The sequence below is a fragment of the Lethenteron reissneri genome, chromosome 3, assembly GCF_015708825.2.
Source record: "Lethenteron reissneri isolate LAM-NWPU_2019-01 chromosome 3, ASM1570882v1, whole genome shotgun sequence".
NCBI classification, from domain to species: Eukaryota; Metazoa; Chordata; class Hyperoartia; order Petromyzontiformes; family Petromyzontidae; genus Lethenteron; species Lethenteron reissneri.
This window is the reverse complement of record NC_083781.1, coordinates 10,754,725-10,780,596: the sequence shown is the minus strand read 5'-3', so window position 1 is coordinate 10,780,596 and position 25,872 is coordinate 10,754,725. Positions and strand designations below refer to the sequence as shown.

Here is a 25,872-nt window from a genome sequence, read left to right as displayed (position 1 = left end):
GTCGGAGAAGGAGGAGGCTTACCGCAGCCTTCGCTCGGAGGTTTTGAGAGCCGTGCGGCGCTGCAATGATGGGCGGTGGTCACGGGTTGCTGAGGAGATAGAGTTTGCCTCAGTAGCCTGCGATCACCTCTAACTCTAACTCCTTCAAAAAAGGAACTTTCGGTGCCGCACCTATCACAATCATTAGGGGAAAGAAAGGTGATCCGATCTCTGACCCCCAGGAACAAGCTTGCAGATTTGCTGAACATTTCTGTGAGGTCTTGGGGGAGGGGAAATCCCTCGGCCTGGAAAACATCATGGGGCAAAGTGGGGATGACCCTGATGAGGCTGTGGTGCCCTCAAATATTGGAACAAGTAGTCACTCCCTGTGAGTGGCTGGCTGAAGTGCCATCTGTTGAAGTACAGAAGGTCATCCAGAGTCTGAGACCAGGACAAGCACCGGACTGAGATGATCTCCCAAGCGAAATTCTGAGGGAGGGTGGCGTCTGTGCGCAGACTGCCCTATATGACATAACAGCGAACCACCGGATGGGTTCCACAGAATTGGAAGGATGCCCTGGTGGTTCCCCCTCTTTAAGAAGGGGGACCGCACAGACTGTAACAACTACAGGGGCATTTCCATCCTAAGTGTGCCGGGAAGGTCTTGGCAAGGATTATTCAACATCGCCTTGCCAGGCACGCAGAGGAGAGGCTTGCGGAGCCCCAATGCGGTTTCAGGAAGGGGCGGTCCTACACAGATGCCATGTTTTCTGTCCCGTCTGCTCGAGCAGAGGTGTAGGAAATTCCAACAAGACCTACATCTCTGCTTTGACCTGGTCAAGGCCTATGTTACCATCAATAGGCCTGGGCTCTGGGTTCATCGTGCTTTCGGAGTTGCTGACTGCTTACAATCATCAAAGACCTTCGTGATGGTGAGCAGGCCCGAGTAAAACTACGTGACTGGGAGTGAACCATTCCCTGTTCACCTTGGGGTGCGACAGGGGTGTCCTCTGGCTCCCACATTTAACATTTCGACCACGTAGTTAATGAAGCCTTTGATGGCTGTATCGGAGAAATTGCCATCTGGTACAGATACAATGGGTGGCTGATCAATGCCCGGGTGTGGTTAAGGGATGCCTCCCTATTGATCAACCATGTTATACATGCCAATGATTTTGTTGATTGCTGCTCAAGAAGAACTGGAGGCACTGCTGCTGAACCTGGAGCTTGTCACTCAGAGGTGGGGCCTTACCGTCAGCCCCACCAAAACTAAGCACTTGCCTGGATATTTTGTGCCATCAGACACTCCACCCCCCCACAACTCCCAATTGGTAATGGGGCAGTTGTGGAGAATTTACCATACCTTTGGCAGTGTACTCATGACCGGCTCTGCTTTTACAGGAGAGGTCTCTGAATCGGTCAAGTGGCATTATTTTGTCATCGGCTGTGTAATGTGTGAAAGCTACCTGGCTGGTCGTTCCACATAAAGCTTCGGGTCTTCTTGGCCACAGTTATGCCCTCTCGTCTCTGCTTGTGAAACGTGGACCCCCCCCCCCCCTAATGGAGCATCTTCGCCGGTTAAAAACATTTAGGCTGGCCTGCCTACAATCCATCATGGGTTTAACCAGGCTGAATTGTGTGAAAAGCCCACAAATCCTTGAAAGATCTGGAAAAAGTCCCATCGGTGAGCTCCAGTAGAGAAGGTCGCGTTGGCTGGGTCATGTAGCTCGCATGCGCGAACAGCTTTTGTACGGCCGGATCGAGGGGGATGTGGTACAAGAGGATGTGGAACTGAGTGGACTTGCTGGTGACTGGTACCAGCGGTGTAAAGATCGGCCTTTGTGGCAAGAGGATCATTGAGGACACTACTGGGCAGTGGGAGGCAGTCACCCTCCAGCAACAGAGCAGAAGAGTGACGTTCACAACAAAGAGTGGAGCTCTCCTGGATGGCGAAAACGCAGGAATGTGACACTGGGGGTGAACATTTTCCGGTCGGTCAACTCGCCCACAACCACCAGTCTTATCCCTCGACCGACTACCAGCGAGCCTTTGCCCCGCCCCGTATTTGGCCTCAAAGTGCACCTTTCCTGGCGCAGGCCTTGTAATGACTGCACCGTCACTTGGTGGGTAGACCAGAGGGTCGGCAACCGAAGTAATGAGATGGAGACATTTTATCCAAATGTCGGTTGAGCGAATCAACAATTTCAAGAGGCCGCGACGTGGCGACTCGCGGTGGCCCCTTGCAGAACGTCCCGAAGCGGTTCTGAATAGGGCCGCACGCAGGCTACGGAGTCCGCAGGTTTCGCGCCCCCCGTGGGTCAACCCAGGAGAATTGGCTCCTGCACAGCACGCACGGACGGGGCAGTCGCTCTTTTTCCCCATTTCTTTGCCCCAGAGACACCGCTGGAGCAGTGGCGGCTCCTGCAAAATCTCTCAGGGGGGGCAAATGTCTGGATGATTGATAAGGATAAGGTCCACCCATGCAATGGATAAATTAACAGCTTAAGCATGTAAAGGCAACTTCACTTCTTTAATATTAATGAAAAATAAAGTGACTCACAATACATCTTGTTTGTTTCTATACTCACTATTAAAACAAACCACTCAAGTTTATTTTATTAAAGATTCCACTAGGTGGCAACAAATTATATTGTTGGATGAAACGTGCTTACGTATGATGACGTAAGCACGTATGATGACGTAAGCACGTTAGGGCGAGCCCTCCCGGAAGCCATAGAGAATGCATTGCAGCGCCCCCGTTCGAAAAAAAACATCTTTGAATGCAAGTCTATGGGGCCACTCGGGGCGATTCTCAGCCGGAGTGAAATCGCCCAAAAAGAGGCGGTACTCCACAGAACGTGACATGACGCTGATTGGACTATATCCAGAGGATGCACAGTGACGGCTAGCGTGACTCTGTGGTTGAATGACATTGGTGGTGCGTCACCCAATCGCCCTAATGAAGAAACCGCCCCTGCGCTGGAGGATGCGTCGTCGAGCTCGAAGGAGGGTGGTAGGCCCAGGACCAGTTCCGTTCAAGCCGTGACTTGGACTCGAACTCTGGATTTGTGGGTTCGTCGTGCGGAGTGCGATCCACCGCGTCGCTGCTTCGACACTGCAATATAAAACAAGTATAACCCGTAAAAACAAAGTTTTTCACTATAAATCCTTTATATGCGTGGCGGCTAGAGTCCTCTCGTCCTCTGGCTTGAGATGGCTGCCACCTATGGGTCAGATGGCAGCATTAAGCAATTGATAATTAAATATAATATTTTTGTCCTAAAAAGTGTAAAATTTTGGAAAAAAATTTTCACTAACATTAATTGTCACGCACAACGAGTCTGTGTGGAAAATGTCAGCTCGATTGGATCACGGGAAGTGGGTTAAAAAACGACCGAAAGATTTGCACGGTCGTAAGCAAGCAAGCGAACTTAATATAAAGGATTTAAAAAGCACATTTCCCTTATAGTTCAGACGATAAGGCATGGCATGGTTGGGAAATTTAATTAAGGGTCCATCATCGGTCGATTGATTTGTTTATTTCCCGCACGGCGAGCTTGCATCCACCGAAGTTGTTAGCAAAGTTTGTCTGAAAGAGGTTGGAAAGGTCCCCAACTTAATATTAATTACAGGGACTCCTCTACATGCGAACATTCGACTTGCGCAGTTTCAGAGATACGAACAAACCGGTCCGTATGTCGAGTTGCCTGTTCGGACCGAGAGTCGTAAATTCAACCGCCGTGCAATAGATGGCGGTGGTGGCATCTACATCTGCAGAACACAAAGAATCCGTGGCATCTACAGGAAATTATAGAAGCCATTCCCCGTGGCTGGGACAGTCTCACATTGACATGCAAATCTCTCACATTTACGTACAAATTCTTTCTCTAGCTCCACCCACTTACCTTTGGGTTGAGCCCATCAAAATCTGATAACACATTCCTGCGGAGGGAGCTGGTAGGAACGTTGGGTTGCCGTTCAATGGCCAGGGTCAACGGCGGCGTGGTGTATTCCGCAAATATGGCCGACTGAGGGTGGGCACAAGCCGGCGTGAGTAGGTGAAACGTTGAGTTTTATAAGGGCACCACGGGGTGACCAGCCCCTCCCCACCCAGCCCCACCCCTCACCCTCCCCATCCTCCCCACCCTCCCCTCTCCACTCAGCCCCACCCCTCCCATTTTTGGATGCACGACGGACGGACGGACACAATAATCCCTTGTGGGCTGGTGTCACCAGGACGTTCCTACCAGTATAAACTCTTGTTGCAGCAGCTCTTTCACCTATGTCGGCAGTTCTGCTGCTGTATCTGTTCCACCTGATGACGATCGCTTGTGTTGCAATCGAAATGTCGTGATTTCGTTTATTTTATACCTACGTGACTTTACCGAAAGAACCAAGGAGTACCATTCCCCGTGTTTGGTGTACACGCCGTACAACGTGTTTGGAATCGACAGGAGTAAAGTTGAACAAAATTGACTTCCGAACAGACCTTTGGAGCCTATTGCGTTCTTAAGTAGAGGATCCCCTGTACCAAAGAACCACGTGGAAGAACATCCAAGGAATCGCGTGTTAGAAGACCTCTTTATATCCCCTGGGCCATACCATTGGCAAAGCCGGAAGATGCGGTTCAGGGGGCTGTGGCCCAGAAGCTTCAGGTAGGAGATCTAAGCCGTGGCGGGGGGCTGGCGTTCTCTCTCTCACGAGGAGGTCTTTTGTGAATGAGTTTTTTTGTGATCTGTCATCGGAGTCAAAGTGACATCGTTGAAGTCTGCGGTGGCAGCGTAATAGAAGTTGACCAGCTGGAGAGACAAAGGCGGCCGGGCGTGGTTTGCTGGTCGTGTCGAGCCTTAATCGATGCTCGCCCAACAGCACTTGCACCCCCCCCAAACACCCCCCACCCCCGGCACGTTGTCAACGTTTCGCCCGTAAAGCGCCGTGGTGTTTGTCTTCCCACACACGAGGGCGCCACGGGCTCACAAGTCGCCTCCGCTGAGACCCAGTGGAGCTCGGCAAAGTGCGGCTCTGTCGATGGCTGCATTCACGACGACGTTGACTTGAACGCCTCGGTCGGTCTCGTGTTCACCGGCTTGAAATTCGAAAAAAAAGTGTTTTTTTAAATCCTTTATATTAAGTTCGCTTGCTTGCTTGCGTGCTTGCGTGCTTGCTTACGACCGTGCAAACCTTTTGGTCGTTTTTTAACCCACTTCCCGTGATCCAATCGAGCTGACATTTTGCACACAGACTCGTTGTGCGAGACAATTAATGTTCGTGAAAAATGTTTCCAAAAATGTACACTGTTTAGGGAAAACAAATTAAATATTTAATTACCAATTGTTTAATACTGCAGACAATCATCTGACCCATAGGTGGCAGCCATCTCAAGCCAGAGGACGAGAGGACTCTAGCCGCCACGCATATAAAGGATTTAGAGTGAAAAACTTTGTTTTTACGGGTTATACTTATTTGGTTGCTTAGACCGTGCAATGGCCCTTTCTTCGTAGCACTTTGGTAGCGTGGGGGGGGGGGGCACGTTGTCCGAAACGTCGCCTGGTCTATACTGTTGCCGTTTTTCAAGCCGCAGTGTTATTGGACAGATGTGTTAAGTTGTTGATGTTGTCGATGTTGGTGGCCGTCCATAAATGACGTCACGCACCTGGGGGTAGGGGTGGGGGGTCAGACATTTGTGACAATGGGGGGGGGGGGGTGGGTTTGAGAAATGTGACGTCACGTAAAAATGCGCAACTTTAAATAAATATAGACAACACGTTCTACTTAATTAAATAGACTTTTTAATAAATGTTTTCTCCTACAACATCAGAGTGCAGCGCCACATTAAATACGCACTACAATGACAATAGTTTAAAGCGATTTGAAGCATGTTTTATTTGGGGGGGTGGGGGGCAGAGCTTTGTGACGTCATTTTGAAGGGGGGTATAACTTTTTGTGACGAAGGGGGGGGGGTCAAAAATTGTCAAAAATCGCGTGACGTCATTTATGGACGGCCCTTTGTTGGTGTGTACTAGTGCACCACTGCACAAGCAGCAGCAGCAGCAGCATCGCCAACAAAATTCGTTGAAGTTTTTTTATTTATTTACCCGGACTAAAATTAATAATCATTTCATAAAGCCTCATTCGTGCAATTGCATCCCACAACGCTGAGCCAGTCCCTTACACAGATGACGCAAAACACAAAACACCACTATCACTCGCGAACGTCTCGGTATTTACACTTTGCCAATTGTTTTATACAAACATTCGAAATCTTCAACCTACACCGTGGCTAGGAGATGTTAGCTACCTCGCCTGGTTCACAAGAGTTCGTGGGTTCGATCCCGACCCTGACGCCTGCTGCTGTATATGTGGAGTTTGCGTGTCTCTCTCTCTTTCTCCCCGTGGTCACGTGGATGTTTCTCCGCGTTTTTCCCTCCACGTTCATGATTAACACGCGTTTAGCATTTGGCTACGATACATTGTCTACATGACGATGAACCGCCTCGTTGAGCAATCCATTGTGGCCAGGTCGCTTCTGAAAAAAGAGCTCAACAGCTCAGTGGGCCCGACCTGGTAAAAATATTAATAATTAACCCGTAAAAACTAAGTTTTTCACTCGAAATCCTTTATATGCGTGGCGGCTAGAGTTCTCTCGCCCTCTGGCTTGAGATGGCTGCCACCTATGGGTCAGATGATTGTCTGCCAGCATTAAGCAATTGGTAATTAAATATTTTAAAAAATTCCCTAAACAGTGTAAAATTTTGGAAAAACATTTTCACGAAAATTAATTGTCACGCACAACGAGTCTGTGTGGAAAATGTCAGCTCGATTGGATCACGGGAAGTGGGTTAAAAAACGACCGAAAGATTTGCACGGTCGTAAGCAAGCAAGCACGCAAGCACGCAAGCAAGCAAACTTAATATAAAGGATTTAATAAGTATAACCCGTAAAAACAAAGTTTTTCACTATAAATCCTTTATATGCGTGGCGGCTAGAGTCCTCTCGTCCTCTGGCTTGAGATGGCTGCCACATATGGGTCAGGTGATTGTCTGCCAGTATTAAGCAATTGGTAATTAAATATTTAATTTGTTTTCCCTAAACAGTGTAAAATTTTGGGAAAAAAATTTCACGAAAATTAATTGTCACGCACAACGAGTCTGTGTGGAAAATGTCAGCTCGATTGGATCACGGGAAGTGGGTTAAAAAACGACCGAAAGATTTGCACGGTCGTAAGCAAGCAAGCACGCAAGCAAGCAAGCAAGCGAACTTAATATAAAGGATTTTAAAAGAGTTTACTATTTGGTTCTTTCGGTAAAGTCACGTAAAAAGAGAAAATAATAAATAATAGCATACGACGTTTCGATTGCAACACAAGCAATCATCATCAGGTACAAATGAAAGTGAAAACAAAACCTAGTAAACTTAGAAATATAATGTAATACAACACAGAGAGTCGTCTAACATAACAGTCAGCACCCTACCTGGTTGATTACGTTCTTCCAAATATTGCTAAATTTAAGGGAGAGATTAAACACAGAACAAGAGACACATAGACAGACACGTAAGCAGAGAGAGATAACACAGAGACACAGAGAGAGACAAACACAGAGGCACACAGAGAAACGATGCCTCTTTGTCGAGGCCTTAAATAGAGAGAGAGGGGGGTGAGAAATTAACGAAAGCGCCAAATCAAGTTTAAAAAGTTTACTTTAGTGATTGTTTGCCTGTGGCCAATAATGTTAGTACCAAACTAGCCCACTCCATTACTTTATACGCGAACGTGCTCACAGCACGGCGCGCTAACCACTGCGCCACCGTTCCTCCCAAATACCCCCTCCCCCCCCTACACTCCCCTTCTCAACCCCTTCACGGTTCATAATGCCCCCTCACCCCCCACACAAACACAAACACACCACCCTCCCGCCACCACCCTCACCCACGGGGCATTTGACGGGAGACAATGATGAATTGTTAAACCCTAAAAATAGAGGCGTAGGACCAATTACGTTATTTATAATCGAGGGATAATAGCCGCGCACGTGCGCGCCTCGGGACATCTCGTGTTTACGAAGTGCTGTACCTTGCTTGGAGGGTTCTATTTTTAAGCTATCCACTGGCTCTTCCCCCGGAATCATCGTCTCCTTGTCCCCTTCCGTCCAGTCTCTTCACACGGAGTCGCGTGTTTCCCCCCCCCCCCCATTCCAAGGCGATTAGAGAGCGCTTTTATGTATTCCGACTGTGTTCGACGAAAAGTTTTGCTGGCTGGCTGGCTGGAGGGTCGGGACGGGACGGGACTGAGTGGTCACGTGCGGGATGCGAGGGCGCATTGAAATCAACTTGCTGCGATGTTTCAAACACGCGCGCAGCTCACCAACAGCAATGCTAAACCCATCACACAGATCGCCAATGGTGATGCTGAACTCACCACGCAGATCGCTAATGGTGATGCTGAACTCACCACGCAGATCGCCAATAATAAACTCACCACGTAGCTCACCAATGCCCTTGAAAGTGCGGGGGCCCCTAGCTACATATAGAAGCTACTACATATGTAGCTACTCGTGCTACTGGGATAGTCCGGCACTGGCAGTAATTCATATGTAAGCCGCAGTTGCTCTATGCTCGGGCAGGTGACGTGTGGCGGGGTGGATCGTGGGTCTCTACCACCTTTTCCTCGACGTCTGCCCAGCGATTTAAAGCTTTCGTGACTGCAGGATGGATTCATCTTCTTGGTTCTTTCGGTAAAGGCACGTAGAAGGGAAGTAATAAAATAATAAAAATAAATTGTGAGAATTATTATATTATGTTTTATTTTTATTATTGTATTACTTCCCTTCTACGTGACTTTACCGAAAGAACCAAGAAGAAGTCTGCCCAGCGCTGAACAATGAGCCTAATTACTCTCCCTAAAGGGGCCCTCGCTCTCGAGAACTCCCTCCCAGCGGAGAGGCCTTTCGGCCAGCAGAGGAGCGAGCTCGCAATTGCAGGCCTGCGCTATTTATAGAGAGTACAAAGGGGGGTCTCGGGTCGAGAATTTATTTGCGACGTGCCCTGCCCCCCCCCGAATCGGATCTCGGAAGCTCAGCAGGGGTTTGAGCCTGGAGATTGCTCAGATGTGGCGATAGCCACACACGCCAAACGGGTTGCTGGCACACGTGTTGAGAATCGTTTTATTTTAAGTAAAAATCTTCACTTTGACCGGAGGAGGAATCCGATGAGCGACGAAGCTCTTTTTCAACAGATGTCCACCGATGTTGCGGCAGCGCGTGGCGCTTCAGCAAAAGCAAATTGTTGTAATGTATTGTAAAGAACCAACAAGATGAATCCCTGCAGTCACGAAAGCTTTCACTCGAAAAATATTGTATTGTACTTCGTTTGCTCTCGCGTTCATGTTTACCCCCCCCCCCCCCTCTTATGCCTTCTCCAACCCGCACTGACCAGCGTGGTGAAGTATGGTCGGCGAACACTCCGACTCGCACGTCGTGGGGAGGCGCTCGTGTCGCCCAGCAGTCGATTGACAACAACGGATGGTTGTGATCGCCTACGCATACACGACTTTAATAGAATCGAGAGTTTAAACACATTCCTGCGGAGGGAGCTGGTAGGAACGTTGGGTTGCTCGGACAATGGCCAGGGTCAACGGCGGCGTGGTGTATTCCGCAAATATGCCCGACTGTGAGGGCGGGCACAAGCCGGCGTGAGTAGGTTAAACGTTGAGTTTTATAAGGGCACCACGGGGTGACCAGCCCCTCCCCACCCAGCCCCACCTCTCCCACCCCCCACCCAGCCCCACCCTCCCCACCCAGCCCCTCCCCACCCTCTCCACCCAGCCCCTCCCCACCATCCCCACCCAGCCCCTCCCCACCCTCCCCTCCCCACCCAGCCTCACCCTCCCCTCCCCACCCAGCCCCTCCCTGCACGACGGACGGACACAATAATCCCCTGTGGGCTGGTGTAACCAGGAGGTTCCTACCAGTATCGATCCCCTTGCCCGAGGCTGAGCTCCGGAAAATATCTCCTCAGCCTCCCCGCCGGAGGATTTGGGTTAGGCCCTGACAATTTAAAATATTGAGAAACAATCTGTTGTTTTGCCCGATCTAACAATACAACGGCAGGTGTGTAAAGATGTTCAAACAGCAAATAGAAACCTCTCGCAAGAAATCAAGTTCCTGCGTTGACCACACACACAATACTTGTCGTGAACATGCAAACACACAGGCTCTGATAATACAAGGTGCTTCAACATTTTGTTGTTAACGCTCATATGGGACTCGCGTTTTTAATGGAAGAAGAACGGATAATAACACCGGTCAACACACTTTTTCTGGCATGTATTCCAACGGGTTTAATGTAATGTTGGGGTGCTGATTTCAAATCTTTTCTATCACATCAGGTTTTTGAGATATCAAATATTGCATTTTCAATAAAAACTGCAGAAGAAAAATATTAAATAAATGTGGATATCTACATAAAATGATATTATAAACACACTATCCTACAAATACAGCACCATATTTGAACACTAAAGCAGTCACTGACTCGCAACAACTTGCAATCATAAGTGACAGAGTTAATTTCGGGTAAAATCAATCAAAATGGGGTATGCCGATAGCATAAAAATGAGATGTGATAGAGCAAATCTGGGACCAGATTTGGAATCGGCACCCTGAAATTAGTCTAGAACAGCTGCAAAAGTCCAGGCCAGAAAAAAATGTTTTTTTTTTGTTGACCAGTGTAATACACTGTAACATATTTTAAAAAAGTTTAATGTTAACAGCTTCAAAAAGTCAAAGAGTATCTCCAACGTGTTCGCCATCGTTGTCAACGCGCGCCTGGAATCATCTCCAGGTGGTCTCCAGAGACCCGGAGACGCATTTATTGTGGTGTTGTTGCAAATTCTCCAAAGTGTTAACATTTTTCGAAGCACCCTGGATATGCATTGTCTTCGAAACTGCTTGCCCTAGACCAGATACAGCATTCTTCAGTTTTAAAGACACTGCATATATTGTCAGAGCCTGTTTGTCTGCATGTTCACTACAAGTACGTGTGTGGTTTATATTGGTAGGAACCTCCTGGTTACACCAGCCCACAGGGGATTATTGTATCCGTCGTGCAGGGAGGGGCTGGGTGGGGAGGGAGGGGCTGGGTGGCGAGGGGAGGGTGGGGAGGGGCTGGGTGGGGAGGGTGGGGCTGGGTGGGGAGGGGACGGTGGGGAGGGGCTGGGTGGGGAGGGGCTGGGTGGGGAGGGGCTGGGTGGGGGGTGGGAGGGGTGGGGCTGGGTGGGGGGTGGGAGGGGTGGGGCTTGGGTGGGGAGGGGCTGGTCACCCCGTGGTGCCCTTATAAAACTCAACGTTTAACCTACTCACGCCGGCTTGTGCCCGCCCTCACAGTCGGGCATATTTGCGGAATACACCACGCCGCCGTTGACCCTGGCCATTGACCGAGCAACCCAACGTTCCTACCAGCTCCCTCCGCAGGAATGTGTTACGTAACTTTATTCCTTTCAAAAGGTTTCTATTTGGTGTTTGAACATCTTGACACCTGCTATTGTATTGCCAGAAAGGGTCAAACGTATTCTTACTTATCATACTTGGATACTGGCAAAAAAAGGTGCCATGTTAATTGTAAACATTGTAATGAGAAATGTAGCAATGATTTTAATTGAATGGAAGGAAAGTGCGAACATTCATTTTGGGGAGAGTATTTATTTGCAATGAAATCACGGACACCGTCACCACCACCACCATCATCATCATGATAGTTACATTTCACTGATCACACTTCACCGAATGCGCGATGCCTTATTCACCTCTTACAGAGAGAGAGACACCAATTCGCCGCGTTAAATACGATAAATAATGGAATAATAAATACACACGTACCTACATAAATTATATTCAGATATAAGTTAAAGATAAGAGATCACGACGCTTCGATCGCAACAACAAGCGAATCGTCTTCAGGTGAAATAAACAGACTGCTGTGGACGAGGCCTTACGTAGACCGATTTTTTTTATTTTCTATCTAAGTTACTTTACCGAGAGAAGCAAAGAGTATGGATTCCTGCAGTCACGAAAGCCTCAACTCAAAATATAACTTAAAGGGTGTAGCATTGTTTATTTTGTACGCGAAATGCTATTTTGTAAAAAAAAAAAGTTAAAAAACCACCTAACCGCTCACGCAATCATGTTATATACAATATCACATAATGGGGGGAGTGGTGGCACAGCGGTTAGCGCCACTGTACTATCAAACCCGGACCGACCGCCTGAGTTCGATTCCCAGGCCACGGCTCACGCCGGTGGCGACTGAGATCTGAACCAAGTCCTGCGCATCACCAACCACCCCCAACCACCATTGACCGGCGTGGGGAAGTATGGTCAAACAACCACCACCACCCGCACGGCGTGGAGAGGGAGGACTTGGTCCGGCAGTGGATTATTATAAAAAGCAATTTAAATTAGGAACAACAGAACGTTAGACTTGTACGTTTTAAAAAAAGCAATCGGCATTGTTACACGATCTTAACCATAAGCCGCACGAAAACGTAACGCATTATATACTAAAATACATTAACTAATAACCAACGATCGTCACGCCTGCCTGCGTAAACGATGAACGGGGTAGCAAACGCGTGTCCGTTGATTCGTCCTCATGGGCGAAAAATGCTGGAAATTCCACGTTCTTATGGCCGGACCAAGTTTGCTCTTTCAGCCATGACGCGCAACCAAACGGCGACACTTGCAAACGCAATCGACGATACGCGCACGGAACCGCTTACTCACGACCCACACGCCGCGCTTTCGCTAAACCGCGATACGAGTTGCAGGCACATCAGCCGCTACTTAAAATGCTCCAACGTGGAGCGTACGACGCAAGGCAATGCGCGCGCGTGTGTTTAGATATAAACACGCACGCGCACGCACGAATTTAAACGGCATTTCTAATAATCATAATAATCAACATCATCATCATCGCGAAACAAACGCGCCCTATGACACCCGGTGGTACGCACGGTTCGGCTACGTACGGTGCGAAAGAAGTTCAACCATAGTACGCATTGCGTACTACTACAACAACAAACAACAACAACAAAAACAACCAACGGGGCAGTGTTATTTACAACAATAACAAACCTGCTTGCCCGCGCGTGGTTCGGTAGGACAATATCCCACCCCACCCACGTTACACGATTCTCTCAACTCCAAAGAGTTGGTGACATTTAAGCTCAAAACAGCTTTTACTTCGGATTTATTCGTGACAACGCGACGCACGCAACCTCCCCCCTTGCGCGAGGAGGCCAGCGTCGCTCGCCACCTAGCAGATGCTGCAGCTGTTCGCCTTCTTGATGCCGGGAGGCCGAGCTTCCTCGACCTTCGGAAAGGTCTCCGCTCGCTTCGGCCGCTCCTTGCTGCGTTGCTGCTGCTGCTGCTGTTGCCGCTTCGCCTGGTTGCGGAACTGCGCACGCCTCGCCTCGGCCGAGAGGCGGACGTCGCCACCGGGACCCTTGACCATCCCCACGAGCTCCTGGAAAAGCTCCATGACGCCGCCGCCGTCTTTGGCGGACGCCTCTACGTAGCGGTGGCCCCAATCGAGCTCCGTCACGCATGCGGCCTCCTCCTTGGCCACGGCACGGGTCGAGGTCGTCTCGCGGCTGTCGGACTTGCAGCCTACGACCAGGATACGTGGCGCAGCGCGCGGGAGCTCCCCAGCATCTCCGCCTTCTTCTCCTCCCTCGTGGCCGTTCGCCAGCCGCTCGTCGCGGAGCGTGGCTCTCTCCACGAGGATCTCGTCGCGGATTCGGGTCACCTCCTCGAACGAGTCGGGGTCGTCGACGGAGAAGGCGAGCACGAAGGCGTCGCCGCTACGCACCGCGAGACGGCGCATGGCCGGGAACGAATAACTTCCCGCGGTGTCGAGAAGTTCCAGGATGAACTCTACATCGCCTTTTCTTCCTCCTCCTGCTGCTGCTGCTGCTGCTGCGTCGGTTCCACAGTTGAAGCGGTGGAGCTCCTCCACCGTGGGCTTGTAGACGGGGTCGAAGGAGTCGCTGAGAAAACGGCGGATCAGCGAGGATTTCCCCGTGCCGGCTGCTCCGAAGAACACCACGCGGGCTCTCTGGGCGTGCTGCTGCTGCTCCTGCTCGCGATGGCTCAGCTGTTGTTTCATGGCTTTTGGTGGCTTTTTTTTCCTCCTCCCGGAGAAAACAAAAAAAACCTGCGCGCGCCGGATCGGGTTAAGAGCAGAGATCGAGTTGTTATTAATTGCTTGTCGTTGAGCTGAGCGGTTTAATCGGGTCACTTCCCGAAACGTCGTAAATTAGATTTTGTAGTATTTGTAAAAAAAAAATGCGGTTAAGGCAGTCATTAGATCTGTAAATGCCGAGAAATCTTATCGTTGTTACGGAAAATCAGGGTAGTTTATAATTTCGATTGAAAGCTTTCGTGACTGCAGGAATCCATATTTTTGGGGTATTTCTGGGAAGTCACGTAGATAGGTTCAAAGAAAATAACAAAAAATAACAAAAAAAACGACGACGTTTCGATCGCAACACAAGCGGTTGTCATCAGGAAGAGGATGATGAACGCTTGTGTTGCGATCGAAACGTCGTAGGTTTTTCTCATTTTCTATCTACGTGACTTTACCGAAAGACCCCAAAAAATATGATTATGATGAGGATGATGAGGATGATGAGATTGATGATGATGGAACACGCCCCGGGAGAGGAGGACATTCGCCCAGGCAGATGTCCACACATCACGACCAGGTGCTCATTAAGGCCGAGTCGACCTAAGGGAAGCCCCAGGACCGGTTCAAATAATCGTCACTGGTGTTGGCCATGAGCGGGAATCGAACCCGGGTCGTCGGTTTCATAGCGCAGCGCGCTAACCGCTACACTACCGCTCCCCTACACACACGCACACGCACACACGCACACATGCACACACGCAGTACGTTGTAGTAGTAGCTTACCGGCTTGGCTGGCGAGACGAGAGAAAGTTTTGCGAGCTTCTATTTGCGCGTGCGGTGTGTGCGGTGCGGTGCGCGCGCGTGCAGAGGAACGAGCCGACGCGTGCGTGGATGAGACAAAGGCAAAAGTGCCCCGTGCAGCCTTCGCAGAAACCGCGCCGGGAGGGAGCAACGAACGAACGAACGACTCCTCGTGGACACGCGGAGACGGAGGGAGGGCGAACAGTGGTGCCGCGTCTCCGCCGTGCCCCGCTTATAAAGAGACACCGCGCCGTGAGCAGTAGCAGCAGCAGCCAATGATAGAGGTAGGGGAGAGGCGGCCTGGGGGGGGTGGGAGGGGTGGGGGCGGGAGGGGTGGTGGGTGGGTGGTGGGTTGGTGGGTGCAGCGGAAAGGGAGGGAGGGGGGGAGAAAAGCAGACAAAGAGGACGATGGGAGGTGAGAGGGAGGGACGGGTGGGGGGGATGAAGTGGGAGGGGGATGATGAGGTGGGGCGAGGATGATGAGGTGGGGGAGAGAGCCGCGAGCTGTACAGAAGGAGGGGGTGGGTGGGTGGGGGGGGAGAGTGCGGCGGGGTGGGAGGGAGGGGAGAATTGGGTGTAGGCAGTCAAAGAGGACGGTGAGAGGTGAGAGGGAGGGAGGGAGGAGGATGATGATGATGAGGTTTGTTGGAGAGTCGCGATCTGCGCAGGAGGGGTTGGCGGTATGCAGGGAGTGGCCTCTTGCCTCGCGGGCAGGTAGGCAAATGAGATAAATGTGTCGAGACATTGGAACGCGTCCGAGAAATGGTGGGAGGGCGGAGATGGAGCGACACATCCCGGGGGTGTGCAGGTGCGCAGGTGCATCATTGCATTGCCAGGATCGCGAGGCGCGTACGTTGAATTTTTTTCGCACCGTACGTAGCCAACCGTGATAATCGGAGGAGCGGGATGGGGGGGGGGGGGTAGCAAGCTAAGGTGGAGCAGATGGTGGCAGTGTCTTGGAGAAAAAAAATCATCATCCAGCAATGGATTGACAGTGGTTGGTGATGATGATGACATAATTTTGTCCGCATTCTATGACGTGCTGGAAAGTAATGCGCGCTCCTCAACGTGCACCCCGGTGTCATGATGACAGCAGTCACACAAATCCAGTCACACAAAGGACAAAGATCCCCCCATCCGTATAGCCTCAACAGACTGTCGGGGCAAGTGTTGTCAGCGAGTAACACCTATGAAGGCCGGAACGGCACACGAGGGGGTGGGTGGCCCAGCGCCACACCCGGCCGCCTTTGTCTCCCCCAGTGGCGATGTCTACACACCGCACACCAGGTACTCATTTGAGTCTGAGTCGACCTAGGGGAGGCCCGGGACCGGCTCAGATAATCGTCACCGGCGTTGGCCGTGAGCAGGAATCGAACTCGGGTCGCCGGGTTCGTAGCGCCCGCATAGGTGCTACTCGCTAAGAGCACTTGCCCCTACAGTCTGTTAAGGCTACACGGGGGATCTTTGTCTTTGTTGTGAGTGTGTCGCCACACGACTGGGCGAAGAGATTTTCCATTGTACCAGGTCAGGCCCCACTGAGCTAAGTGAGAGCCCAACGGAGTGGGCTTATCACGTGGGCATTTCATAGCGGCAGGCAAACACTCTAAACGCGTGGCGATGTCGATTCCAAAACGTGGAGGGGAAAAGACCCGGAGGACCCCGGAGAAAAATCCACGCGACCACGGGGAGAGAGAGAGAGAGACGCAAACTCCAAATATACAGCAGCAGCAACAGGCGTCAAAGGGTTCGGGCTCGAACCGACGACCTCCTGCATAGCGGGCGATGTGGTTCACATCTCGCTACCGTGACGCCCCAGATCTTGTAGCCGACTCTGCTGGCGAGGGTGGGAAGCAGAGGTCGCAACCGGGTACCCGATACCCGTACCCTACCCGATACCCGGCTACCCGTACCCGACCGGGTACGGGTACCAGTTTGCGACCCTGGTGCGGCCAGGTACGGGTAGGCCGTGAGTCACTGGTGAGTAACTGTTTGTCACTCATTTCCCAACGTTTTGTCTCTTCTCACAATTCAAGTTCCTAGAATCAACCCACCCGCGCCTGCAACATGGCTTCATCCCAGAGGTCGCAATCAGGTACCCGATACCCGTACCCTACCCGTACCCGGCCGGGTACGGGTAGGGTACGGGTACGGCCGGGTGCGGGTACCCGTTTGCGACCCTGGTGCGGCCGGGTACGGGTAAGGAATGAAAACCCGTTTGCGACCTCTGGTGGGAAGCCCGTGGGAGGATGGGTGACTGGGTCGTCGGGGCCATGCGGGGAGGAGGAGGAGGGGGAGGATTAACGTCACGAATTTAGCGGCGGTCGATGGATGCGTCCAGCGAGTTTGGTGACGCGAATGGAATTCGAAAAAATCGCCATCGACGCGTCCAATGCTGAAATTGTGTGCGCGTGCATGCGGCACGCACAGGATGTGGGGAGCGGTGGCGCAGCGGTTAGCGCGCTTGCGCTGCAAACGCCGGGCGACCCGATCTTCCATTCCCATTCGTGGCCAACGCCAGTGGCGATTATCTGAATCGGGCATGGGCCTCCCCTAGGTCGACTCAGCCAACAAATGAGTACCTGGTGCGATGTGTGAACATCGCCGCTGGGAAGACAAAGGCGGCCGGGTGTGGTGTTGGACACCCGCACCCTCGTGTGCCGTGTCGGCCTTTATAGGTGCTACTCGCTAACAGCACTTGCCCCTACAGTCTGTTAAGGCTACACGGGGGATCCTTGTACAGGATGTGAGCGGCGGGACAGCGGTTAGCACGCTGCGTTACGAACGCGGGGGGTAGCACGAGTTGGCTAGGAGATGTTGACTACCTCGCCAGGTGTGCAGGAAGTCGTGGGTTCGATCCCGACCCTGGTACTTGCTGTATATTTGGAGTTTGCGTGTCTCTCTCTCACCATCATCACGGTGGCTATGAGATGTTAACTACCTCGCCAGGTGTGCAGGAGGTCGTGGGTTCGATCCCGACCCTGATGCCTGCTGTATATTTGGAGTTTGTCTCTCTCTCTCTCATCATCATCACGGTGGCTATGAGATGTTAACTACCTCGCCTAGTGTGCAGGAGGTCGTGGGTTCGATCCCGACCCTGATGCCTGCTGCTGTATATTTTGAGTTTGCGTCTCTCTCTCTCTCTCTTTCGCCCGTAGTTGAGTGGATTTTTCTCCAAGTCCTCCATTTCGTCCCTGCACATTTAGAAACATTGCGTTCATTTATATTTGGCTGCTATACATTTCCACGTGATGATAAGCGACTTCGTTGGGCTTTCATTTGTGGCCAGGTCGCTTCTGAAAGAGAGCTCCGTAGCTCAGTGGTGAGCCTTGCCTGGTTAAATAAAACAATATAGATAGTGATTTAAAGCTTTCGTAACTGCAGGGATTCATATTCTTGGTTCTTTCGGTAAAGTCACGTAGAAGGGAAATAATAAAATAATATAAATATTAAACAATAAAACATGTCTTGCTGTGGATTTCACACCTGATGGTGATTGCTTGTGTTGCAGTCGAAACGTCGTGATAATTTTTATTGTTTTTATATTTATATTATTTTAAAATAATATAAATATAAAACAAAGTCGAAACGTCGTGAGAATTTTTATTGTTTTATATTTATATTATTTTATTATTTCCCTTCTACGTGACTTTTCCGAAAGAACCAAGAATTTAAAATACATAGTTTTTCGTAGTTTTACTTTATAGATTCCCGGCCACGGATAACATGGACAGCGAGTGATTTCAGAACCGCTGTTACCCACGTGTTGTACTCTACTACGACTGTACTTCTATGCTCCCCACGCCTCTTGCTGCCCGCCAACGCCCGTGTTGATCCACGTGTTGAGTTTGCTCGTGAGGTGGTTTACCAACGAGGTGGCTATTAACGACGTGCTTGCAAATGTCTTCGTTATTAAACGACGCGCTTGCAAATGTCTTTGACATTTCGAATCCAGCACCTCGGACCGACAGCCAGGTGACAGTGGCTTGAAAAACCATTATTGCCGGAGATGACGTCAATGCAGATGGGCGTGGCTTATTATGCAAAACGATGTTTCATTGACCCCCCCCCCCCACTCTCCCTATTCACCCAATGAGCGGTGAGATCACAGCTTAAGCATTTTCTTATAGAATTAATTAATTCGACGTTCAACCCATCCCCTAATCCCCCATCCTGAATCCCAAACTTCAATGTTACTGCGACTCAATCCGGTGGCAATGGGTTAAGGGCTGTCCATAAATGACGTCACGCGATTTTGGACGATTTTAAAAAGTCAGACCCCCCCCTAAAATATGACGTCACAAACTTCTGCCCCCCCCCAAAAAAAAAACATATGCTTCAAATCGCTTAAAACTATTATCATTGTAGTGCGTATTTAATGTGGCGCTGCACTCTGATGTTGTAGGAGAAAACATTTATTAAAAAGTCCATTTAATTAAGTGGAACGTGTTGTCTATATTTAGTTAAAGTTGCACATTTTAATGTGACGTCACATTTCTCAACCCCCCCCCCCCTCGTCACACATCGTCACAAATGTCTGATCCCCCCCCCCTAGGTGCGTGACGTCATTTATGGACGGCCCCTTATCAGTCCAGCCATTCTTGCCATCCACAATGTGTTCCCTGTACGGGTTTACTGTGTGGTCTGCAAGCAGTGGTTCTTAGACCTTTACTGCAGCCTTTGCACCCCTTTTTGGCTCTCAATCGTTCAAAAAAAACGTGCAATGCTAATACATGCGTAGGGCTTGATGAAACAAAGTGAGCTGTAACTTCACGTGCCCGTGGCTTCGACGATTTACCTTCTAACTACAAAATCTGTCCGTGTGTCGCGCACCCCACAAAGGGCATCTCGCACGCCCATGGGGTAGTGCCGGACGAAGCTAGTGCGGGCCCTGTAGCATATGTTGTTATAAAGGGGTCCTAAATAAAAAAAAAACACAAATATAAAAACACATAAATGTTTACTTGCATAGTAAAGTAATTGTAATTTTTTCATTTGCTATACATCCAAATAATACGACAAATCGCTAACATTAAACACCCAGTCGTTCAAAAAAGTTGAAGGCGGTATAGTACTATAGTAATAGAGCAAGTGCCGAATCACTGAGCCGGAATTGATAGCTTGAAAGCGTTTAGCGCGGGGCCCTTGAAAGTGCGGGTCCCATAGAATATGTAGCTACTTTTGCTACTAAAATAATCCGGCACTGCCATGGGGTGCGTGCACTTCAGGTTAAGCAGAACCACTGGTTTGATACTCTTATCGTTTGGGGTTACATGGCCACGATCACACATCTGTGGCTCGTCCCCGAAGTGTTGAAACCCTTCCTCCCGAAGGGTTTCAACACAAGATCTGGGGCTCCATGGTAGCGAGACGTTAACTACCTCGCCTGGTATGTAGGAGGTCCGTGGGTTCGATCCCGACCCTGACGCCTGTTGTATATTTGGAGTTTGCGTCTTTCTCTCTCTCTCTCATCATCATCACGTTGGCTAGGAGATGTTAACTACCTCGCCTGGTGTGCAGGAGGTCGTGGGTTCGATCCCGACCATGATGCCTGTTGTATATTTGGAGTTTGCGTGTCTCTCTCTCTCATCATCACGTTGGCTAGGAGATGTTAACTACCTCGCCTGGTATTCAGGAGGTCGTGGGTTCGATCCCGACCCTGATGCCTGCTGTACATTTGGAGTTTGCGTGTCTCTCTCTCTCATCATCACGTTGGCTAGGAGATGTTAACTACCTCGCCTGGTATGCAGGAGGTCCGTGGTTTCGATCCCGACCCTGACGCCTGTTGTATATTTGGAGTTTGCGTGTCTCTCTCTTTCTCTCTCATCATCATCACGTTGGCTAGGAGATGTTAACTACCTCGCCTGGTATGCAGGAGGTCCGTGGTTTCGATCTCGACCCTAACGCCTGCTGCTGTATATTTGGAGTTTGCGTGTCTCTCTCTCATCATCATCACGTTGCCTTGGAGATGTTATCTACCTCGCCTGGTGTGCAGGAGGTCCGTGGTTTCGATCCCGACCCTGACGCCTGTTGTATATTTGGAGTTTGCGTGTCTCTATCTCTCTCTCTCATCATCACGTTGGCTAGGAGATGTTAACTACCTCGCCTGGTATGCAGGAGGTCCGTGGGTTCGATCCCGACCCTGATGCCTGCTGTTGTATATTTGGAGTTTGCGTGTCTCTCTCTCATCATCATCACGTTGGCTAGGAGATGTTAACTACCTCGCCTGGTATGCAGGAGGTCCGTGGTTTCGATCCCGACCCTGACGCCTGTTGTATATTTGGAGTTTGCGTGTGTCTCTCTTTCTCCCCGTGGTCGCGTGTTTTTAAATCCTTTATATTAAGTTCACTTGCTTGCTTGCTTGCGCGCTTACGACCGTGCAAATCTTTCGGTCGTTTTTAACCCACTTCCCGTGATCCAATCGAGCTGACATTTTGCACACAGACTCGTTGTGCGTGACAATTTATTTTCGTGAATTTTTTCCCCAAAATTTTACACTTTTTGGGAAAAAATAAATTATATTTAATTACCAATTGCTTAATGGTGGCAGGCAATCATCTGACCCATAGGTGGCAGCCATCTCAAGCCAGAGGACGAGAGGACTCTAGCCGCCACGCATATAAAGGATTTAGAGTGTAAAACTTTGTTTTTACGGGTTAATTTTTTACCCTCCACATTCAGAATCAACGTCACACGTTTCGGAGGCTCGGGAAGCAAACGGGTGCAAGGCTGTGGTAGTAAAGGCTGACGATCTATCGGTGTCGAATATTTGGCTGCGATAAATGTCGTCCTAGATAAGCCACTTCGTTGAGCTATCATTTGTGGGCAGGTCGCTTCTGAAAAAGAAGCTAAATGAAAACAAATAAATAGTTTACAGTGGAAGTCGTTTTCTTCGTTTGTCACACGGCTCCGTACTCCGCTCGCAGATTCTCATTTACATTCAAGGCGCCGCGGGTTACGCTGCTGTGTTATTAAATGCGTCTCGTTTACAAGATGACGATTCTTCATCGCCGCTGTGGGAGGTGGGGGGAAATTCCCTGAAATGTTTTTTTTATTGTTATTTCGTGTCGATTGCAAACGCCGCTGAGAGTGTATCGTCCTTGCCTCGAGGGGGGAAAATGCAAAACCAACCTCACAAAACAGCCTCGACTGCCTTCCGTTGATCGGTGCTCCGATTATTCCTTGCTGCTGCTGCTTCTGCGGCGTTAATTGTCTGGTCTAAAAGAAATGCGTTTTCAAAACAGATTTCAATCCAGATTTCAATATAGATGAGTTTCCAATCTATACTTCAATCTAGATTTCAATCTAGACTTCAATCCAGATTTCAATTTGGATGAGTTTGCAATCTATACTTCAATGCAGATTTCAATCTCGACTGCAATCTAGATTTCAATCTGAAAGCTCATTTCATTAGAACTGCTTATATTCTCAAGAAATGCGTTTCCAATCTCGATTGAAATCTAGATTTAACACTCATCTTGTGTTCTAAATAAACACGTTGAAATCTAGACGAGTGTTCAATCTCGATTTCAATCTAGATTTAAATCTAGACTAAAGACAGTTAAAAAAATCTTTTCAATCGAGTTGGAGATTTAAAACAAAAAAACTCGGTTGAAAACTCATTTCTTCAGAACTGCGTGTTGTGTTTAGCCTGTTGTTCTTCCCCTGCACCTCCGATGAGCACGGTTGGCTACGTACGGTGCGAAAGAAGTTCAACGCACATACAAACATTCTGACTGAGCGTTGCCTCTGGCAGGTAGGCTCACAGCTCTCTCTCTCTCTCTCTCCACACCGTATATGGAAGGGAAAAACAACACACATGCACGTGATTACGTTGATCTTCTTTAGCACATCATGAAATGTCAACGTCATCATTATTTCCACCATCATCGTCATCACCGTCATCATTAGCAGCAGCATCATCATCATCATCACTGTCATCATCAGCAGCAGCAGCATCCGCAACAGCACCATGACCCAACGCACATTGTAACTGCACCACCCACGGGCATGATACTTGAACTCAACATCGCAGTCCTATGTAAACGTGTCAAAACACGGCATTGTACAACAAACGAAACACACACAGCAGTGCTAAAGTAATGAACTTTCGATTTAAAGCTTTCGTGACTGCAGGGATTCATCTTCTTGGTTCTTTCGGTAAAGTCACGTAGAATGGAAATAATAAAATAATAAAAATAAAACATAATAAAATAATTCTCACGACGCTTCGGCCACAACGCAAGCAGCCGTCCTCAGGTGGAGAACAGGTCTGTTGAGTCATTCAGACTCTGTCTTCTCGACAGACCTGTTCTCCACCTGAGGACGGCTGCTTGCGTTGTGGCCGAAACGTCGTGAGAATTATTTTATTATGTTTTATTTTTATTATTTTATTATTTCCATTCTACGTGACTTTACCGAAAGAACCAAGAAGATAATGAACTTTCAATACAGAATGAACCTTTGCCTAAAAATACAACACGTGGGCCTTGACTGGCGACGGCTGGCAGTACAGCTGATGAAGACGCTGTGCGTCGAATCCGGTTCCAGAAGATTCCTTAGAAGTTACGCGCTCACAACAGGCGCAGGAGCGGCTGATGGGATGTGTGAAGGAAGGTAATACACTTGTACCTGTCACGTGGAGAGACTGACTAGGCGAGAGGAGGCGGATACGTCTCAATAATTATTGATTGTGTTCGTTAAAGTTCTAGATTTGAAGCTTTCGTGACTGCAAGGATTCATACTCTTAGTTCTTTCGGTAAAGTCACGTAGGTAAAAAATGAAATTAAAATTAATAAAAAATAAAAAAAATAAAATCACGACGTTTCGGAGGCAACACAAGCTTCCGTCTTCACTTGATGCAGATATTTTTTGCTGTGACGGTTTCACCTGAAGACGGAAGCTTGTGTTGCCTCCGAAACGTCGTGATTCTATTGTTTTATTTTTATTAATTTTTATTTCATTTTTTCGTCAAAGTTCTCCACGAGGACGCGAGCGGTTTTGTTGTGAATGACCTCTACGCGTTGCGATCGCGTGGGTGCTGACAGAGGGCGCAGTGTGGCAGCAGCGAGCGTTTGCTGGCAGCGCCGTGCCGATGAGTCCCAATGAGAGAGGAAACCGGTCCGCGGGTTGCGGCTTGGTCACTGCCGCCCGTTCGCGTTGGCCGCGTTCTCTGGACCCTCCTTGTTGGGTCATTGCGTGGTTCTGAACGAGGAAATGGCAGCGCGTCCAGTTCTCACGAACTCGTGGTATGGACAAGACTCAGAGCTCGTGTTGTTAAGCGTCGTGAAATCCGCATTTTTTTATTCCTCCGTTTCGTAATTTATTTATTAGTCGCATTATTTATTTATGATTGTTGTTGTTGTTTAGCCAGGGATAGCCTCGCCGTGTGTCTTGAGTCGTCTTGTAGGAGGCTCTTGTCCAGGCTGCTCCAGGAGGGAGCGGTGTTTGCTGCTACTGCTGCTTCTTGATCCCAATTGAGGCATTTGTAAGGCAAGAGGGCGAGCGTGTCATTAACCACGCCCGGACCGCCTTTGTCTTCCCCAAGTTCTTCTGATGTTTACACACCGCACCAGTCGACATCAATGGAGAGAATAATGAGCGGAGCGCCGGGTGGTTAAAGCACAGCAAGTTGGCACAGAAGGGGACACAGGTGGTGCATCAGCCAGTCGTCTCGGTCATCCCAGTCAGTCGACCCGTGGCACCTGCTGGGTCTGCCCCGTGACCTCCTGCCAGCGGGCGTTCGACACTTCACGTGGCCTCAACGTGCACATGGCCTGGCACAAGCGTCGTGGTGACATCACCGCCACTTAGTGGCGAACGGCGGTTGTTGATTTTAGAGAGAGAGCGGCAGAGAGACAGAGAGAAAGCGAGAGCGTGGGCAGGAGGTTTTTTTTGCCACGAGCGATGGGGAGTCGTGACTCTCTCTCTGGCGGCTGTGATTAGGATGATTGGGGTTGGAAATCGACCTTCATCCCTCCCCCCCCTCTCCACCGTGACTCGTCCACCGGTGACCCCAATCAAGGGTCAAGGTGACCACGCAACCCACGGTCGTGGTAACGGTCGCTCTGACGTCAATCTCGGCGATGATTCACGTGTGATCGCTGGCACGATGTGGGGGGAGGGGGGGCTTTGATAGAGATGGAGGCGAGGGGGGGGGGCACGGATGGATGGGGAGGGGGGGCACGGGGGGGGGGTATGCAAACAAAGAGACGTTGGTGAGCTAGACCATAGCCATAATTACGAATACATAATTCGGAATATCAAAGGCGCTGCGTTTCACGGGGGGATGGTCGTGCAGCGAGTATTCGCGGTTGTGTAGCGGACGATGTTGCTGCGTGGAATCCCAATCGAGTATATTTTCAGGGTAATTTGTTGAATTATAATTTTGCTAATCCTTTGTCACCGCTCGTGTTTTTCGTTCGCACTCCTCTCTCTCTCCTTCTATGTTGTCCTTCCTTCTCCCTGTGCTCAATCCCGTTATCGATCCTTCTCCCTGATTGCAACCCTCCACTGGAATCAACTTCCGCTGTACATTGAGCAACACTGCCCATAGTCTCAACACTGCACCATAGACTCAACACTGCCCATAGACTCAGCACTGCCCATAGACTCAGCACTTCCCATAGACTCAGCACTGCACCATAGACTCAACACTGCACCATAGACCCAACACTGCACCATAGACTCAACACTGCACCATAGACTCAACACTTCACCATAGACTCAACACTGCCCATAGACTCAACACTGCCCATAGACTCAACACTGCACCATAGACTCAGCACTGCCCATAGACTCAACACTGCCCATAGACTCAACACTGCACCATAGACTCAGCACTGTCCATAGACTCAACACTGCACCATAGACTCAGCACTGCCCATAGACTCATCACTACCCATTGTTTTATAT

General features: G+C 49.6%; 1 protein-coding gene across 1 annotated transcript; it reads right to left on the bottom strand.

Moving 5' to 3' along the window:
* Positions 1 to 11,655: 11,655 nt before the first annotated feature.
* LOC133346466 (GTP-binding protein Di-Ras1-like) lies at positions 11,656 to 15,181 on the bottom strand. Its single transcript, XM_061558068.1, has 2 exons — positions 14,944 to 15,181; positions 11,656 to 14,187 (listed from the first exon to the last, which is right to left on the bottom strand). The coding sequence occupies exon 2, from the start codon at positions 14,137 to 14,139 to the stop codon at positions 13,288 to 13,290; it is 852 nt and encodes a 283-aa protein (XP_061414052.1). The 5' UTR covers positions 14,140 to 14,187; positions 14,944 to 15,181; the 3' UTR covers positions 11,656 to 13,287.
* Positions 15,182 to 25,872: the final 10,691 nt, after the last annotated feature.

Bases quoted from the DNA above. Each gene is read 5' to 3' on its own strand.
- LOC133346466 (XM_061558068.1), bottom strand. From the start codon at position 14,139: ATGAAACAACAGCTGAGCCATCGCGAGCAGGAGCAGCAGCAGCACGCC.